This window comes from Zeus faber, assembly GCF_960531495.2.
Source record: "Zeus faber genome assembly, chromosome: 13".
In the NCBI taxonomy this organism is placed as follows: domain Eukaryota; kingdom Metazoa; phylum Chordata; class Actinopteri; order Zeiformes; family Zeidae; genus Zeus; species Zeus faber.
Window position 1 is genome coordinate 1,674,406 of NC_137198.1, and position 19,000 is coordinate 1,693,405.

General features: G+C 51.8%; 1 protein-coding gene across 3 annotated transcripts in view; it reads left to right on the plus strand.

The window, feature by feature from the left end:
- The window catches only part of syne2b (spectrin repeat containing, nuclear envelope 2b), a 159,734-nt gene that overhangs the window by 133,449 nt on the left and 7,285 nt on the right, over positions 1-19,000 (plus strand). For all 3 annotated transcript variants that reach the window (XM_080011861.1, XM_080011863.1, XM_080011862.1), the window contains 12 exons: positions 10,621-10,783; positions 11,783-11,970; positions 12,176-12,326; positions 13,185-13,367; positions 14,548-14,685; positions 14,979-15,173; positions 15,335-15,620; positions 17,093-17,187; positions 17,364-17,493; positions 17,792-17,991; positions 18,306-18,497; positions 18,584-18,706. In XM_080011861.1, the coding sequence (XP_079867987.1) occupies positions 10,621-10,783; positions 11,783-11,970; positions 12,176-12,326; positions 13,185-13,367; positions 14,548-14,685; positions 14,979-15,173; positions 15,335-15,620; positions 17,093-17,187; positions 17,364-17,493; positions 17,792-17,991; positions 18,306-18,497; positions 18,584-18,706 (2,044 nt within the window). The remainder of the gene's footprint in view (positions 1-10,620; positions 10,784-11,782; positions 11,971-12,175; positions 12,327-13,184; positions 13,368-14,547; positions 14,686-14,978; positions 15,174-15,334; positions 15,621-17,092; positions 17,188-17,363; positions 17,494-17,791; positions 17,992-18,305; positions 18,498-18,583; positions 18,707-19,000) is intronic.

The window sequence follows — 19,000 nt, forward strand, 5'->3', positions numbered from 1 at the left end:
CAGAGGGTGGAGCTCTGACGTAGACATGTCAGTCTGTCTGGACGTCACAAGGTAAACACATATTATTATTATTATTATTGTTGTTATTATTAATATTATTGTTATTTTGTTATTATTATTATTGTTATTATTATTATTATTATATTTTATTATCGTTGATATTATTATTGATATTATTGTTATTTTATTATTATTATTATTATTATTATTATTATTAATTATTATTATTATATTTTATTATCGTTGTTATTATTATTAATATTATTGTTATTTTATTATTATTAATATTATTAAAATTATTGTTATTTTATTATTAATATTATTAGTAGTATTATTATGATGTTTCAACATTGGGTCGGGGGACTTTCGACAGATTTTCCGTGCGGAGGAGACGCTCAGGCGGCACCGATCCGGCCGCGGAGCGGCGGAATGTTTGGTTGTAGCCAGATGGGTGGAGTCAGGGGGTCGGGGACTTATCCTCCGTGAGGAGGGTGGAGCCACACGGGGCTGTGTAGCTCACGTGCTCTGCCTCATGAATACATTTGTTTATTATTATATACATTCTTGGTCATTTGCTCAGATTCTCAGATCTGCTGATCCAGCATCGTTGACTCTGATCTTGATGACATCACAACGTGACTCGACGGCGACATTTCAACATTTTATACGCGAGGAATTTGGAATAAATGGAATTTAAACTATACTATAAACTTTTCACTGTTGCGTCTGACGTACGCTACAAAAATATGTCAGAACCAATTCAGTCACAAACAGAAATGTAATCTTTGAATTTGTGACTATGTTGGTATTTCATTATGCAAATGGCTGCATATCTTCCAAAGAAAGTGTTGATTTTACAATTGAATTGAATATTAAATAATATCGGAGGATTGTTTTTGTTTTTATTACTATTATCATTCTTTTTAAACCAGCCCTACTCATACGCTCTGTGCACTGAATGTAAACGCTGCCAGAGCAGGGCGTGGCCGGTCACCCTGCTTATGGATGGGAGTGGGCGGAGCCACGTGCCTGGTGGTGGGACGTGGACGCTCATTGGGATCATTGGGGTGGAGCCCTGCAGAGGCGGGTGTGACGCCCAGTAGAGTCCCCCCAACACGAAAACAACCCCCCTCCAACAGCAGCCGCTGGGGGCGCATGTTTCTCTTTTTTAAAACAACATCACTGGTGCAACCGCGAAGCAGCGAGCGTCCTGCGTTGCTTCAACCTCCACCCACTGGTTTAGGGCGGTGTTGGAAGACACGCTTCTGCCTTTGAACCGCAGAAAGAAAATACGACACCTTGTCGACGTATTGTTTTGGGTTTTCATCCCCGGAACAGGATGAATGTAACTCTGGAACGGAGTGGACTCCACGACCACACCCTCACCCTCAAACTGAGGTGGTCCTGAAAAGCAGGATTCACTGCTGGCGGAGATGACGGATGTCGACAGCAGAGATGACGGATGTCGACAGCAGAGATTGCCGCTGAACTACGTCTTCCCATATCGCTTCCCCCCTTAGATTGGTGCTTAGCTCTGCATTATTCTGGTTTGACTCGTGGCTGGAGCCCAATCCACCGCCACACATGCGCACCCACCCACCCTGCCTGGTGACGGTGACGGTGACGGTGACGCTCCGGAAGGTTTTCCCACAGAGCAGGGTTCTGTGTTGGGTGGACGTCAGCAGCTGTTGATTCCTTATGACACGGGTTCAAGTCTGGACCAGACTCAGGGAGCGCTAGGATGTCTCGGTGCTTATGGTTGAATTCCGTGTGGGTTAACAGTAGTTGTCGTTATTTCACCATATTTACGCCAAACGTCGACTCGGGCGGCATCTCCCATCGCCATCCCATCCCACCTCCTGTGAAGGTGGAGGGATTTGTCCGTCGCCTCGCGCCCCGGACGCCGCTCGGCGGAAGGGATCCCCCTCCACATCGGCCCCCGAACAAGCTGCCGAGCGCGAGGCGGGGGCCCTTCAAGCCAGCGCGGGCCGTGCCCCTCCCTCTGCGTTCGCCTCCCACGGGCCCTCCTCCACGGGAGGCGCGAGGCGGCGTTGTCGTCGGGCGCCGGGGTCGAAGGTTGTCAAGTTGTGCGGCGTCACTGAAGGCGGCAAGTGGAAAGGACAACGACTGTGCTGCTGCTCACATCAGACGGTGACGTGAGCGGCTCTGCAGCATGTGTCACATGTTTGGACAGAGTCCGGTAGAGATGACTCAGAGTTGTCACTGCCTTTGTCCACGTTTCCACCAAGTGGCGGCGGAACCAGCGAGGTTTGACTTGGCGGTGGCGGCGGGTGTGGGGGCAGGGGCAGTGGTAGGTGGGTGGGGGTGGTGGGGGATTAGACGCGTTGACACTGGCCTGGCGCTCGTCTTTGTGCCCCAAAACAAACGAGCTGCTCCGTCGCCCTGGCAGCAGCTGCCGTCTGCTGACGCCAGCCTTTGTGCCTCCGGGCCCTTGAGCCTGGGGCGGGGGCCTTCAGGGGCCACGCGGGGCAGATGTTTGGTAAAAGAACACTGCACCCCCCCCCCCCCCCCCCCATAGCGATGAAAGGTTTGACTCTTTTTTTGGGCGATTTGGTTCTTGACTCTGAGCTTTGTTCAGTTTTGGGACTGGTCTTTGGTGCAGTTTGTATAAAAGGTGGTGCTGGAGGGATGAGGGTGACGTAGAGCTTCACAGATCAATTTCACCAAATTCCTGTTTTCCCAAATTAATTTAGTCCAAAGTCATTATTTTCAATTTGTCAGAGCCACTACCAACCCCAACCCCCAGCCCCCACCCAACCCCTGAGTCAACACTTGTTGGTTGCATCACGACGTACGTGTACGTCGTACGTACGTGTACGTCCTATAGGATGTACTTCCTCACAGCGACTTAACAGTATTTGTTTCGTTTTTAATATTTTCGTGTATTTTGGGCCGGGGGTCGTGAAGCCTCTTTTAACTTCTACACCTTGTTTGGTGTGTTGAGGAGCTGGCTGTAATGAACAGACGTGAAGGCTCAACAAAGCCCCTCGCTTATTTACTGCCCATCGGCGCCTCGGCGGCCGTGGCCTTGGATCCCGTTGTCATGGCGACGGCCACTTCCCCCCCGAGCACGTTGCTCTGTTGCTGCCAGAGAATGTTGGAGAAGCTGCAGCACACGTCCACCGGACATCCAGAGTGTGTGTGTGTGCGTCTTCCAGCTTTGCTTCATAGGTTTATTTCTGTGGCTTCATGTTTTGAAGGAGACGTGTCATGTTCAGCTGCTGGTGCAGGAGCCACTCAGCGCCGTCAGCTCGTTGTTCACAAAGTGGTGTCTCATTAGAATTGGAACCGCACCCCGTCCCGAGTATCTCCACGGGATCCGGGCTCTCTACCGTATTTGACCCTTCTCTCCCACCGTCCTCCTATTGAAATATTTTCCCGTAGTTTTAACCTTAAAACAGTAAAGTACAGAACGTCGGTGGAGCACCGCACATCCAGGGTGTTCCACGCTGCACCACCCGCTGCCAATTTCTCCAAACAAAACCACTAAAAACAGTGTTTTTATTGCAGATGCATTTATTTCCAATTTCCAAATGTATGTTTCCTAATTAAATTAAACAAAAAAAGCCTCGTGTGAAACAAGTGACACAGGGAAACCAATAAAACCTGAACCAGCCTCCGTAAACCACCACAACTCCCTAAACCACCACGCCTCCCTAAACCACCACGCCTCCGTAAACCACCACGCCTCCCTAAACCACCACGCCTCCCTAAACCACCACGCCTCCCTAAACCACCATGACTCCCTAAACCACCACGCCTCCCTAAACCACCACGCCTCCCCTAAACCACCACGCCTCCCTAAACCACCACGCCTCTCTAAACCACCACGCCTCCCCTAAACCACCACGCCTCTCTAAACCACCACGCCTCCCTAAACCACCACGCCTCCCCTAAACCACCACGCCTCCGTAAACCACCATGACTCCCTAAACCACCACGCCTCCCTAAACCACCACGCCTCCCCTAAACCACCACGCCTCCGTAAACCACCATGACTCCCTAAACCACCAAGATTCAAGATTCAAGATTTTTTATTTGTCACATACATATACATACTTCCATACATATATGCAGTGAAATGTAATACGCCTCCCTAAACCACCACGCCTCCCTAAACCATCACGCCTCCCTAAACAACCACGCCTCCCTAAACCACCACGCCTCCCTAAACCATCACGCCTCCCCTAAACCACCACCTCTCCCCTAAACCACCACGTCTCCCCTAAACCACCACGCCTCCCTAAACCACCACGCCTCCCTAAACCATTACGCCTCCCCTAAACCACCACGCCTCCCTAAACCATCACGCCTCCCCTAAACCACCACGCCTCCCCAAACCACCACGCCTCCCCTAAACCACCACGCCTCCCTAAACCACCACGCCTCCCTAAACCATCACGCCTCCCCTAAACCACCATGCCTCCCTAAACCACCACGTCTCCCCTAAACCACCACGCCTCCCTAAACCACCACGCCTCCCTAAACCACCACGTCTCCCCTAAACCACCACGCCTCCCTAAACCACCACGCCTCCCTAAACCACCACGTCTCCCCTAAACCATCACGCCTCCCTAAACCACCACGCCTCCCTAAACCATCACGCCTCCCCTAAACCACCACGCCTCCCTAAACCATCACGCCTCCCCTAAACCACCACGCCTCCCTAAACCACCACGCCTCCCTAACCACCACGCCTCCCTAAACCACCACGCCTCCCCTAAACCACCATGCCTCCCTAAACCACCACGTCTCCCCTAAACCACCACGCCTCCCTAAACCACCATGCCTCCCTAAACCACCACGTCTCCCCTAAACCATCACGCCTCCCTAAACCACCACGCCTCCCTAAACCATCACGCCTCCCCTAAACCACCACGCCTCCCTAAACCACCACGCCTCCCCTAAACCACCACGCCTCCCTAACCACCACGCCTCTCTAAACCACCACGCCTCCCTAAACCATCACGCCTCCCCTAAACCACCATGCCTCCCTAAACCACCACGTCTCCCCTAAACCACCACGCCTCCCTAAACCACCATGCCTCCCTAAACCACCACGTCTCCCCTAAACCATCACGCCTCCCTAAACCACCACGCCTCCCTAAACCATCACGCCTCCCCTAAACCACCACGCCTCCCTAAACCACCACGCCTCCGTAAACCACCATGACTCCCTAAACCACCACGCCTCCCTAAACCACCACGCCTCCCCTAAACCACCCCGCCTCCCCTAAACCATCACGCCTCCCTAAACCATCACGCCTCCCCTAAACCACCACCTCTCCCCTAAACCACCACGTCTCCCCTAAACCACCACGCCTCCCTAAACCACCACGCTTCCCTAAACCATTACGCCTCCCCTAAACCACCACGCCTCCCTAAACCATCACGCCTCCCCTAAACCACCACGCCTCCCCAAACCACCACGCCTCCCCTAAACCACCACGCCTCCCTAAACCACCACGCCTCCCTAAACCATCACGCCTCCCTAAACCATCACGCCTCCCTAAACCACCACGCCTCCCTAAACCATCACGCCTCCCCTAAACCACCATGCCTCCCTAAACCACCACGTCTCCCCTAAACCACCACGCCTCCCTAAACCACCATGCCTCCCTAAACCACCACGTCTCCCCTAAACCACCACGCCTCCCTAAACCACCACGCCTCCCTAAACCACCACGTCTCCCCTAAACCATCACGCCTCCCTAAACCACCACACCTCCCTAAACCATCACGCCTCCCCTAAACCACCACGCCTCCCTAAACCATCACGCCTCCCCTAAACCACCACGCCTCCCTAAACCACCACGCCTCCCCTAAACCACCACGCCTCCCTAACCACCACGCCTCCCTAAACCACCACGCCTCCCTAAACCATCACGCCTCCCTAAACCACCACGCCTCCCTAAACCATCACGCCTCCCCTAAACCACCATGCCTCCCTAAACCACCACGTCTCCCCTAAACCACCACGCCTCCCTAAACCACCATGCCTCCCTAAACCACCACGTCTCCCCTAAACCATCACGCCTCCCTAAACCACCACGCCTCCCTAAACCATCACGCCTCCCCTAAACCACCACGCCTCCCTAAACCACCACGCCTCCGTAAACCACCATGACTCCCTAAACCACCACGCCTCCCTAAACCACCACGCCTCCCCTAAACCACCCCGCCTCCCCTAAACCATCACGCCTCCCCTAAACCACCACGCCTCCCCTAAACCACCACGCCTCCGTAAACCACCATGACTCCCTAAACCACCAAGCTTCAAGATTTTTTATTTGTCACATACATATACATACTTCCATACATATATGCAGTGAAATGTAATACGCCTCCCTAAACCACCACGACTCCCTAAACCACCACGCCTCCCTAAACCACCACGCCTCCCTAAACCACCACGCCTCCCTAAACCACCACGTCTCCCCTAAACCACCCCGCCTCCCTAAACCACCACGTCTCCCCTAAACCACCACGCCTCCCTAAACCACCACGCCTCCCTAAACCACCACGCCTCCCTAAACCACCACGTCTCCCTAAACCCCCACGTCTCCCTAAACCACCACGCCTCCCCTAAACCACCACGCCTCCCCTAAACCACCCCGCCTCCCCTAAACCATCACGCCTCCCTAAACCATCACGCCTCCCCTAAACCACCACATCTCCCCTAAACCACCACGTCTCCCCTAAACCACCACGCCTCCCTAAACCACCACGCCTCCCTAAACCATTACGCCTCCCCTAAACCACCACGCCTCCCTAAACCATCACGCCTCCCCTAAACCACCACGCCTCCCCTAAACCATCACGCCTCCCTAAACCACCACGCCTCCCTAAACCATTACGCCTCCCCTAAACCACCACGCCTCCCTAAACCATCACGCCTCCCCTAAACCACCACGCCTCCCCTAAACCATCACGCCTCCCTAAACCATCACGCCTCCCTAAACCACCACGTCTCCCCTAAACCATCACGCCTCCCTAAACCATCACGCCTCCCTAAACCACCACGCCTCCCCTAAACCACCACGCCTCCCTAAACCATCACGCCTCCCTAAACCACCACGCCTCCCCTAAACCACCACGCCTCCCCTAAACCACCACGCCTCCCTAAACCACCACGCCTCCCTAAACCACCACGCCTCCCTAAACCATCACGCCTCCCCTAAACCATCACGCCTCCCCTAAACCATCACGCCTCCCCTAAACCACCACGCCTCCCCTAAACCACCACGCCTCCCTAAACCACCACGTCTCCCCTAAACCATCACGCCTCCCCTAAACCACCACGCCTCCCTAAACCACCACGTCTCCCCTAAACCATCACGCCTCCCTAAACCATCACGCCTCCCTAAACCATCACGCCTCCCTAAACCACCACGCCTCCCCTAAACCACCACGCCTCCCTAAACCATCACGCCTCCCTAAACCACCACGCCTCCCTAAACCATCACGCCTCCCTAAACCACCACGTCTCCCCTAAACCATCACGCCTCCCTAAACCATCACGCCTCCCTAAACCACCACGCCTCCCCTAAACCACCACGCCTCCCTAAACCATCACGCCTCCCTAAACCACCACGCCTCCCCTAAACCACCACGCCTCCCCTAAACCACCACGCCTCCCTAAACCACCACGTCTCCCCTAAACCACCACGCCTCCCTAAACCACCACGCCTCCCTAAACCATCACGCCTCCCCTAAACCATCACGCCTCCCCTAAACCATCACGCCTCCCCTAAACCACCACGCCTCCCCTAAACCACCACGCCTCCCTAAACCACCACGTCTCCCCTAAACCATCACGCCTCCCCTAAACCACCACGCCTCCCTAAACCACCACGTCTCCCCTAAACCATCACGCCTCCCTAAACCATCACGCCTCCCTAAACCATCACGCCTCCCTAAACCACCACGCCTCCCCTAAACCACCACGCCTCCCTAAACCATCACGCCTCCCTAAACCAAAATGACAGAATCTTTCACTTCATACGTGAATATGAATGAATCATAATACGTAATTTTTATCAAAAACGTGTTTTCAACTGGTTTCTACCGTTTGGCGCTCGCTGTCATCACATTTACACACAAAAGGGAATTGACTGAGTGCATCGCTGTGTTAAATAAGGTTCAAATCCCAGAATCAACATGAGCAGCGCACATGACGCTCAGGTGACGGAGCTGCGTGTGATACGGGTCCAGTGCAGCAGGGGCTGATGGGAAGGCACAGCATGGAGAGAGAGGGGGGGCAGGCTGCAGAGTGTGTGTGCGTGTGTGCGTGCGTGTGTGCGTGCGTGCGTGCGTGCGTGTGTGCGTGTGTGTGTGTGTGTGTGTGTGTGTGCGTGCATGCTAGCAGATGCAGCGTCGCCATGGAGTAGCCTCCTCCTCGCCGCCTGTAAGTAGCTTTGAAACCTCCTTTATCGCAGCCTGCAGGGCACCCAGGGGTGGGGTGCGGCAGCGGACGGGTGGCAGTGGGTGGTGTGCATGTGCACATGCATGTCGGAGGGAGGAAAGGGAGAGAGAAGGGGGGTGAGACAGAGAGAGAGAGAGAGAGAGAGAGAGAGAATCTGTGGATGGGGGAGGTTGGCTGAGTATTGTCAGAGCAGGCATGTGGGGAGGAGGATGGTCGCTGGGTGGAGTGTGTGTGTGTGTGTGTGTGTGTGTGTGTGTGTGTGTGTGTTGCGCTGTGGGGGGGATGTTAGTGACGCTGCTACAGATGCTGTGTCCTCACATGCTCCACACACCGGAGCTGAACAATGTGCAGCGTCTCATGGTTTGCTGCATTTTAACGCTTCAGTTCATGAGACGCTCACATGACATCATATGACATTTCACACATCGAGGATTGCTTTTAATTGTTCCACCATCAGACGTGCATTTCAAAAATATATCACTCATAAACAGTCCAATGCAGAAATTAAATAATCCCATTCATCCCTATGGTGATATTTAATATAAGCTAGCTATAAACTAGTTATCGATATTAGAATTTTCCAATGAGTTCAGTCATCAAAATAATAGAATTGGATCCTATTGGTGTATGAGTATTTTTTACCCTGCATGCGCGCGCACACACACACACACACACACACACACACACACACACACACACACACACAGCCAAAACCAGAACAGAAACGCAGGCGTCCTGGTTCCTCAGATCATACTGCCGTCAACACGTCTGCATCTGGTTTTGGTTCAACCTGTAACCATGGTGAGTACAGCTGGGTGCAGGGCAGCCAACACATCACAAATCAAACATGTGTCGACGTCCTGCAGCTGTGTCTGATACTGGAAAGGTGTGTGTGTGTGTGTGTGTGTGTTTCAATAGTAATTGCATGGTTTACTAAAATAGAAGTTACACAATTATATATATATATATATATATATATATATATATATATATATATATATATATATATATATTAGAATCAATATATTATATAATTCCCCCCCTTTTCATATACATATAGTATATATTATTATTTTTTAATATATATTATTTTATTATATTTTTTTATTACTTCTATATAATTTCATATATTATTTCTTGCATTAGGTCCATTTAAATTGTTTTCCTTTGTAAGTGGAGTTGCTATAGCTGCAATTACATGGTGAAGCACCATAAAAAACACACCATCCCATGTGAGAAAGGACACACTGGTATACATGCACATGGACAGACACACACACACACACACACACACACACACTTTGGTTTGACTGAGGTCCTTAGAGACATTGATTTGGGTGGAAATTTCTCTCAGTTTGCCCTCATATGACAGTGGAATGTGTGTGTCTCTCTCTCTGTGTATTGTGTTGGGTGGTGCAGGGGAATGTGTGTGTGTGTGTGTATTTAGGTCAGTGATAGTTTAGCTGAATGTTTGGTGTCTCTTGGTCAGATGTAGGTCACACTGGGGCTCACGGGGGAAGCAGCAGCAGCAGCAGCAGCAGCAGCAGCAGCAGCAGCGGCTCATAGTGGCTCATGTAGTAGAGCAAGGCACCAGCAAGACCACGGTTGGGGGTTCCATTCCCTGCGCAGCCCAGTGTTTGGTTGTGTGCGGCTTCCTCCTTCCGTGCAGACACGATGCAACACGTCAGTCTGTCGTGCTTTATAAAAACTTTGTCATTTAATAACACTTCTCTCTTGTGCCACGTGTCGATCGTCAAACAAAGACTTTTTATCCGTCTGGAAACTCAACAGTCGACTTTTTAATGACTGAAGCATCTAGGAAGCTGGAAGACGTTTGCAAATCCGGGAAACTGTGACTCTTGCTTTTCACAAAGTCAAGTTTGAGTCCCACACTGTGTGACGGAGGGGATGGGGAAGGACTCCACACCGGTCAACTTACAACCACATTTAACAGCTGAGGTTCAAGGATCGATGCCGAGGTTCCTTGACCGCTCCGATCAATGGACGTTGAGCGCGAAAGTTCATGTGTAGAGCTGAACTGTGAAGAGCAGCCACAGGACGTGCACGACAGCAGCCAGTCAGGAGTCTGAACGGGCGTCCTCACCTTGGTTTTTAATTTGTCTGGAGAGCGAGCAAAGGGCGGAGCTGACACCAGGTTCTGATCTTGTTTTCAGGGTGAGGAAGCTGAAGGAGACACTGGTGACCGTGCAGCAGCTGGATAAGAACATGAGCAACCTGCGCACATGGCTGTCCCGCATCGAGGCCGAGCTGGCCAAGCCGGTGGTCTACGGCGCCTGCCACGGGGCCGAGATCCAGAAGAAGCTGGCGGAGCAGCAGGTGGGTGTGGCCGTGGGCGGGGGCCGGTTGGCATTCCGACATCCACTTTGAGCCACGTCGACTCTCCCGTGCGGAGATACGACGTGGCTCCAGGTGTGAGATGGAGGAGACGGGGGACGAGTGCTTGGACGGAGACGGAGGGAGAGCGAGGAAACGTGACGACGGATCCATTGAATGAAGGCAGCTGGACTGAACTGACACATCCAAATAAATGTGCGGGAGGCGAGAGCAGGAGAGGTGGGACTTCCCTCCCCCCTGCTGTTTGCAATGAATGGCTGCATCTCCCCCATTAGAAGGAAAAAGCCCAAATGGATGGAAGGCTCTCTGAGTTTCCACCAGTAGCCACGGCAACCCCAAAAGTGCTAACTTTGAAATACAAGGAGTGAAAAGAGCGATGTCAGGCCAAAAAACGAGCAAATAGTGAAGGATCCATTTCTAAAAGACCAGAAATACAGGATATTCCAGGATCCAAATTTGGTTTATTGGTAGCTCCTTGATGTCATTGATACAATTATTTATGGTTATTTTATTATTATTAATATCGCTATTGTTATTATTACAACATATGGCAAAGCACACTATGATATTACAAACTACTGTACAAACGTGTAGTTTTATTTTTGTTTACTACTTGAAAATGTTGAATCTCAAAACCCAGCCTGACCTCTGTGTGACCTGTGACCTGTCTTTAACCTCTGTTTGACCTGTCTGTGACCTCTGTGTGACCTGTGACCTCTGTTTGACCTCTGTCCCACCTGTCTGTGACCTGTCTTTAACCTCTGTGTGACCTGTCTGTGACCTCTGTGTGACCTGTGACCTCTGTTTGACCTCTGTCCCACCTGTCTGTGACCTGTCTGTGACCTCTGTGTGACCTGGCTGTGACCTCTGTGTGACCTGGCTGTGACCTCTGTGTGACCTGTCTTTAACCTCTGTGTGACCTGTCTGTGACCTGTCTTTAACCTCTGTGTGACCTGTCTGTGACCTCTGCGCGACCTCCAGGACCTGCAGCGGGACATCGAGCAGCACACGGAGGGCGTGGCGTCGGTGCTGACGCTGTGCGACGTCCTGCTCCACGACTCGGACGCCTGCGGCAGCGACTCGGAGAACGACTCCATCCAGCAGACCACACGCAGCCTGGACCGCCGCTGGAGGAACATCTGCGCCATGTCCATGGAGAGGAGGATGAGGTGGGAGAACCGGGAGGAAGCACACCTTTGTTTCAATAAGGGTCAATCGAAATGTATGAAAGTATGTATATGTATGTGATGAATAAACATCTTGAATCTTGAATCTTGAATCAGCAAGAAGCTCTGGGACGGCTTCCGTGGACGCCATTTAATCTGCTCCGACACCAATGAAGGTTTGAATGAACGTCCCTCGTGTTTCCTACAGAATCGAGGAGACCTGGCGCCTCTGGTGCAAGTTCCTGGACGACTACGCTCGCTTCGAGGACTGGCTGAGGAGCGCAGAGCTGACGGCCGCCAACCCCATGTCTGCCGACGTGCTCTACACCTGCGCCAAGGAGGAGCTCAAGAAATTTGAGGTAAATGGGAAGTTCCCCCCTCGAGCTTCTTTTTCTCTCGGTGTCGTCTGAAAGTTTCTATGTGGCGTCGTCGTCAACGCCAACAGGCTGAAGGGACGTGACGCGGCTGCACCGCAACGTAGCTCCGCCCAAGAACCTGCCTCCTCCTCAAGACGTCGGGATGCTTATTATTTTGCTGCCGCCGTAGCAGGAAGAAACTGCTGCATCTGGACGAACTGCTCTTTTGTCATTCATTCTCAATCTCAGTCTTGAGAAAATCAAAATCATAATAATAATCATATTGAATTACAGGATTATCCGGTCATAAAATGTTTAGACTGGTGGCAGTAGAAATCAAATCCCTGCGGTGTACTTAGCCGTGCGCGGGCTGTGCACTCTGTCAGGTAAGCCACGCTGGTAGTAGATGGTGATCCTCAGATTAGCAGAGATTTGTGTCTGGTAATCTGGGCTCTGCCAAGGCTCCTTTTATCTCCACGGCAACACAGTTGAACCATGAATAGTTCTGCTCACCAAAGCCCCACTGACCTACTTGCCCAGTGCCACCGGTTGCGGTCGAGTTGTTAAACCTCAGAGAACGGTATTTAGTCTCAGTCATCAACTGTGGATCCCAGATGTAATGATCTGATTCATGAGCTATGAAAAACTATATGATGTATTCCTGACATTCAGGATGGAATCAGTCATGAAATGACACATTGCTACTCAAAAAGACAAAATAGTAACAAAATAACACGAATGATTTGCTGTGGAGAACCATAAATCCCCTTTGAGGCTGTTGGACCACCCCCCTCGTCCCCTGACCTCTGCGCAAGCTGTCTCCTGAGGACTCAGTGGTTTCGTTGTGTCCTGGACCCTCAGGCGTTCCAGAGGCAGGTCCACGAGCGCCTCACTCAGCTGGAGCTGGTGAACAAACAGTACCGCCGTCTGGCCCGGGAGAACCGCACCGACACCGCCAGCAGACTCAAGCTCATGGTCCACGAAGGCAACCAGCGCTGGGACAACCTGCAGAAAAGGGTTGCCGCTGTGCTCCGCAGACTCAAGGTGAGAGGAGGTGATGGAGGCTGGTTGGTGTATTGGTTGGTTGGTGTATTGGTTGATGCGTTCACATTCAGTTGTTGGTCGGAGTGTTGGCGTCTTCGTCCACTGGTTGCTTGGTTGTTTGGATGGGTGTTCTAGTTGCTGGTTGCTTGGATGGGTGATGGGTGTACTGGTTGCTTGGTTGTTTGGATGGGTGGTGGGTGTACTGGTTGCTGGTTGTTTGGATGGGTGGTGGGTGTACTGGTTGCTGGTTGCTTGGTTGTTTGGATGGGTGGTGGGTGTACTGGTTGCTGGTTGCTTGGATGGGTGGTGGGTGTACTGGTTGCTGGTTGCTTGGTTGTTTGGATGGGTGGCAGGTGTACTGGTTGCTGGTTGCTTGGTTGTTTGGATAGGTGGTGGGTGTACTGGTTGCTGGTTGCTTGGTTGTTTGGATGGGTGGTGGGTGTACTGATTGCTGGTTGCTTGGATGGGTGGTGGGTGTACTGGTTGCTGGTTGCTTGGTTGTTCGGATGGGTGCTGGGTGTACTGGTTGCTGGTTGGCTTATTAACTCCTGATGAAACTTTAAGAATTAAACTCCCACAGTAAACTTTACTCTGAAGCCTCCGTCATGGACTCCTCATGAGTCCATTTCATTCTCTCTTCCCGGTAACAGAGAGGCCGACGCCCCTCGTCGTCTTTACTGTATTATTACATTTAGCATAAATTATGTTTTCATGACTGGGAAACAAAGCCGTTGATCTCAGCACAATGTGTGAACTTCAGTAAACGTCAACAGACTCAAACAACAATGTTGAATAATTTAGCTCCACTGTCCACTACGCCTTGAGGATTTGGGTCACCTGCCGCCACGCCTCCACTCCCAGATGGATGACCGTGTTTGTGTGCATTCGGTCGTCTCGGCTCGATCAAAGGATAGAGCTGATTGGATCTGAGCGACCTTTGACCCCTGCTGTCATCTGTGTGTGTGTGTGTGTGTGTTGGGAGTTGGTGGTATTTGAAAAGTTCTACCAAGTCAATGAATATGTTGTACTTTCTCGGGCCATGTAAGTATGAACACTATCAATGTACCTTCAACTGGTTTGGGCATATTGTAGTTATTTGCGATGAATGCTCAGTGGAAAGTAGAAAAGTAGGACTGAGACCTGATGGGTGACCCCAGAACCCCCTCCCTCCCTCCTGCAGCACTTCACCTCCCAGCGGGAGGACTTTGAGGGCACCAGGGAGGGCATCCTGGTGTGGCTGACGGAGATGGACCTCCAGCTCACCAACGTGGAGCACTTCTCAGAGAGCGACATCGAGGACAAGATGAGGCAGCTGAATGTAAATGAAGCCTTTTCACTTTTTATCTCAAGGTTTCCAGCCTCACATCCACCCGACGAGGCGCATACGGGCCCCCCTCCATTTCCTGCAGCTATAATGACATCCTGTTTAGGACACCGAGTTGTATGGGAGCCTTTTTGCATTGTTTAATAAGCCCAGTGTACCATGAGCCAGTTCACTAGTGCTGATGCTGTTGGTTCTCTCTGGGATTCTGAACACTGCATGGATATGGAGATGATGTCTGTTAACGTTGCTTTGAGGTGGAAAGTGACTTTAAATGTCTGCTGATCCAGGGCTTCCAGCAGGAGATTACGCTGAACACCAACAAAATTGACGCTCTGATCGTGTTCGGGGAGAACCTGATCCAGAAGAGCGCCCCGCTGGACGCTGTGCTCATCGAGGACGAGCTGGAGGAGCTGCACTCCTACTGCCAGGAGGTGTTTGGGAGGGTGGCCCGCTTCCACCACCGACTGGTCGACAGACACCCGGTCAGTAGCACTGATGGTAACGATGGGTCAACACGTGTCTCAAGAGGTCTGTAATGGACGTCAACCATTACTTTACATTTTTGATGGCTGAATGAATCACTCACCGATGAATCGACACCCGACAGGACAGCTTCTGTAACCATCAATATCTGTCCATCAAGGTTCTGGAGGAGGAGAGGGATCTGTCGGACCAGGACGCCGACCTGGAGGACTCTCCGAACCTCACCCCCCGGGCCTCCTGGGCGCAGGGAGCGAAGGAGGAGGGCGGCCCCGCCTCGGGGACGGCGGCCGGGCGCCACCTCCTGGTGCCTCCTCTGGAAAGATCGGGCCGCGAAACCCCCGTCAGCGTGGACTCCATCCCTCTGGAGTGGGACCACACCGTCGACGTCGGAGGGTCTTCATCGCACGAGGATGACGAGGACACCACCTTCTTCAGCGCCTTGTCAGGTAGGGCGGGAGGAGGAAAATCAACACACTGGAGTACCCAGATTTCCTCCCGTTGGTTTGATGAAGAGACAATTTGAAGCCTGGTGTGTCATCTTAATCAGAAATGTCAATGAAACATTGAGACCCTCAAACTTTGTGGGAACAATGTACTGACTGTTTCTAGCGGAAAATGTATTATTTTTCCATTGACTTCCATTCAGTCAGAGGTTTTCTGAAGCAGCACCTAGTGGCCATTAGCTGAACTGCAGTTGAAAGCTCTTCTGCGGTGGTTGTAGCTCGCTGAAAAGTCTCTTGAGAGGCGCTTGTTTGTATTTATATCATTTGTTAAAATTTGGGCGAAGTTATTTACAAATCACTTTTGAGGGAATCGACGATGGCTTTACAGACGATCATGAAACCCCCGTCCTGGGAGATGAGCGCTTCCTCCGCTCTGGTCATCAGCAGAACAGGGTTGCCATCTCCAGGGTTCTTCTCACCAAATTAGGCTTCTTTACATACCGAACTGCGGACGTTCCATTGAGCTCTGGAACCGCCGACGGATCCGTTGTTTCCTCATTGGTGTAATTCTTTGTTTCCTTTCTCCAGTGATCTCTGAACAGCTCTGAATGGGTTGACTTTGTTTGGTTTTATTCTGGAGAGCCGCAGGGGTCGGCTGACCGCTCATTCTTCCCTTGCAGATGTAGGGGTCACGGAGAGCGACCCGGCCTTTGTCAAGGCCACGGCCAGGATGCTGAAGGTTTCGGGTCGGCGCTCTGCTGCCTCTCAGGGCCGGGCCATGGTTCCACATTAACTTCAGTGTTCTTTCAGTGGCGTCGAGCCAACATGAAATGATGACCAGAGGTGGAAAAGCTGGGTTCAAAAAGTAAATCTCTGGGGTTTTGCATCAACCGTGTGGATTTATTAATGAGCATCAACCTCGAGATCCGACCGATGAGTGGAATCAGCTGCATCAACCTTTTTAAACAAACATGGACCGAACCCTGAGCTCAGAGGGAGCTGCCAGGTCACAGCCTGTCCCCCGGAAACGCAGCAGCACGTTCTGACGCCGCACGTATCCACCTCTGAGTGACACCACCGTGTTGACCCACAAGGAGCGACACCTCCTCCCAAATATCCACATAGCTACGCCCTTTCCCTGCCGCCTCCACCCTTATCCCCCAATCCCTCACATCTGCCCAGTCTGCACCGCTTCATTTCACCTCATGTGAACCTGGTCTCCTGTTCTGTGCTGGTGTAGCCAGAATCCTCAAACGACGCCGCTCGGTTCCTGCAGGAGGCGGCGTTGGGCTGCGTGACTTGTTTTTAATTATTTCGTTCTTTATTTTTGTGCGACTTTTTAATTTTGCAACTTGCATGTTATGGTCATGTTGTGCATGTGACCGACGGCTTGAGACACCAAGCGGTTTGGCTTGTTCGTGCTTTTACTCTCCCGCTCTGTTTAACCCTTAACTCTCTCTCTCTCCTCCCTCCAGTGAAGTCGGTGTCGGACGCCCACACTTGGCTGCTGCAGCCTGACAGCTCCTCTCCAACACACACACCAAGCAAACACTACCAGCAGAAAGGCTACGTGAGTGCACACACACACGACTATTTTACCAACAGCATTTCCCAAAAGTCAGTTATTGAGCGATTTATTATGGAACATTTTTAGGGAGATTTTGACCAACGACCTGAAATTTTCTACTTTTTTGTTTTTATGGCAATCTTTTGTTAAACTCCTCCTCCCCTGCGCTCCGTTTGCAGGTGAAGCTGATGTCCGAGTGCAGCGGCAGCATCGAAGACGTCAAAAGAGTCAAACTGATCCTGAACGACGAGGAGGAGCTGGAGGCTCCGGGGCTGACGGACAGCACCGGACAAAAACATACCGGCACAGGTAGCGTCTATCAACTCCATCAATAATTCATATTTTGATGAAAAGAAAGAAATTGTGCATGTATACAGATACTCTATTCATCCCGGAAGGCAAATTGCAGGGTCACATCAGAACAAATAAGAAATAGAAATAATAGGACAAATAAATGACCGCGTATAAACAGGGTTCTTACTTGAATAATGTACTTTGACCAGTAACAAATATCATTTTCCATCTCCACAGATCTTGCATTTCAAGCTGATGTTCATACTTCTCGGGGTCAAGCGGTTGAAAACAACGTGCTCTTCACCCTCTCCAGGTGTGATCGAGCGCTGGGAGCTGCACCAGGCTCAGTCCTTCAGCGACGGCCTGGACCTGCAGCAGTGGCAGAAGATGAACTCCGACCTCTGTGACGTCACTTCCTGGTTGGGTCGCGTCCTGCCGGAGCTGGAGCAGCTGCGGAGGCCGCTGCGCTCGGTCGGCATGAGGGACCTGGAGCGCCACGTCAGGAGGCTGAAGGTAAACACTCAGACAGTTCCATATCGGTGTCGTTGGTCTTCTCACCTCAGAAAGTACAGGTGCTGCCACACATCTTTATATTTACTTTTAACATCAAAGATGTTTTTGCCTTGTTAAGCAGTTTCACGTGCCCCAACATACCATAATACAGAGTCTGAAAGGTGCATTTCCATCATTTCACAGGAGCGTTGACTTTAATAACTGACTGTAAGAACCAATCAGATTTAAGGACCTTACAAACCACCTGCACAAAGTGCTGTGTAGTCAACAAGTACAAACAGTATTTAGCAGTGATACTGTCTCACCTCCTCCAGGACATGCAGAGAACCTTCAGCAGCTTCAAGTGTCTGATGATCTCCATCAACCTGAGCGGGCGTCACCTCCAGCGTGGAGACAGCGCCGAGCTGCGGGACGCCCTGCGCTCGGCCAATCACGGCTGGACGCAGGCCTGCGCCGGCCTGGAGGCCTGGGAGGGGGTGCTGCAGCGAGGCCTCCTGCGGTGCCAGGTCAGGAACACGGACGCCGGCCACACCGTGCCAGCGGGCTTCTGACACAGGCCGTCAACGACCGCTGACCTCTTCTCCCCCTGCAGGAGTTCCATGAGACGCTGCACTCCATGCTGCTGTGGTTGGCTCGGGTGGAGAAGGAACTGTCTGCGGTGCACCTCCGCGAGGCCTCGCGCCGCGAGCTGCTGGAGAACCGAGGAACTCTGAAGGTGAGGATCATCTGAGAACGTCTGTTTGGTTGTTCTGTCCACATATGAAGGGATGAGGGGTCCCAGCAGCGACTCTGCCTCAGTGTTAAGACGGGGATTTCAACACACTTCCAGCATGAATGGGTAAATATTCCATATACGGTGGTACCTGGACTTACGACTGCATCTACTTACCACTAATCCAAAATACCAGCAGTGATAGTCGCCAAAATTTGCATCCACTTGCGACCGACTGCTCCAATATGCAACCGTGGAAATTTGCAGTTGGCGCGTCAGCGGCCAGTCAGTCAGTCA